Consider the following 733-nt stretch of genomic DNA (forward strand, 5'->3'; position numbering starts at 1 on the left):
ACTCCGGCACCCCCCGACGGGGAGAAGGGAAGGAAGGGGGAGGCCGGTGGCGGCACCGCCGACCCCCCCACGCCTCTGCCCCGGCCGCCGCCCCGCTCACCTTGGGGAAGGTGCCCTCCCGTCGGGGGCTCTTGGGGTGGTCGAAGTGGCCACGGTCCAGCATCAGGTAGAGGGAGAAGATCACCACGCAGAAGACCGCGCTGCCGAACACCGTGAACTGCCGGCTCAGCTTCATCTCCGCCGCCGCGTTCCTCCCGCCGCCGCGCTCCTCCCGCCGCGGCCCGCGCTCCCGGGCCCCACTAGCCGCTGCTCCGCGGGGAGAGGGGAAAAGTTCGGCGGAGACCGCAGGCGCCGCTGGCCCCCCCCGGGCGCGGGGCAGCCCCGAGTGTTCTCCAGAGAAGTGCGAGAAGTTGCCCCCCCTGTGCCCTGCCCCCCCGCGCCTCCCGCTCCGTCTCGCCCGCTGCGCCGGAGCGGAGAGCGCTGCCGAGACCCCGCCGCCGCGGAGACAGGCGAACCGAGAGTTTCCGGGCGGCGATCGGCTTCCCGGGCAGGCTTAGCGCCCAGCGGGGAAGTGGCGGCGGCAGCGCTGCGGGGCCGACCGAGCGCCGCTGCTTGCTTGCTTGCTTGCTTGCTTGCTTGCTTGCTTGCTTCCTTCCTTCCTTCCTTCCTTCCTTCCTCCCTCCCTCCTCCTCGCCAGCCGCTCCGCTCCTCCTCGTCACCGGCAAAGCGGCGC

General features: G+C 73.1%; 1 protein-coding gene across 1 annotated transcript in view; it reads right to left on the reverse strand.

Moving 5' to 3' along the window:
• MAN2A1 (mannosidase, alpha, class 2A, member 1) overlaps positions 1 to 235 on the reverse strand; it is a 119158-nt gene extending 118923 nt beyond the window's left edge. Inside the window, exon 1 of the mRNA XM_014951502.1 lies at positions 101 to 235. Within this exon, the coding sequence (XP_014806988.1) occupies positions 101 to 235 (135 nt within the window). The remainder of the gene's footprint in view (positions 1 to 100) is intronic.
• Between the last annotated feature and the right edge of the window lie 498 nt (positions 236 to 733).

Source organism: Calidris pugnax, unplaced genomic scaffold (genome assembly GCF_001431845.1).
Source record: "Calidris pugnax isolate Ruff unplaced genomic scaffold, ASM143184v1 scaffold148, whole genome shotgun sequence".
NCBI classification, from domain to species: domain Eukaryota; kingdom Metazoa; phylum Chordata; class Aves; order Charadriiformes; family Scolopacidae; genus Calidris; species Calidris pugnax.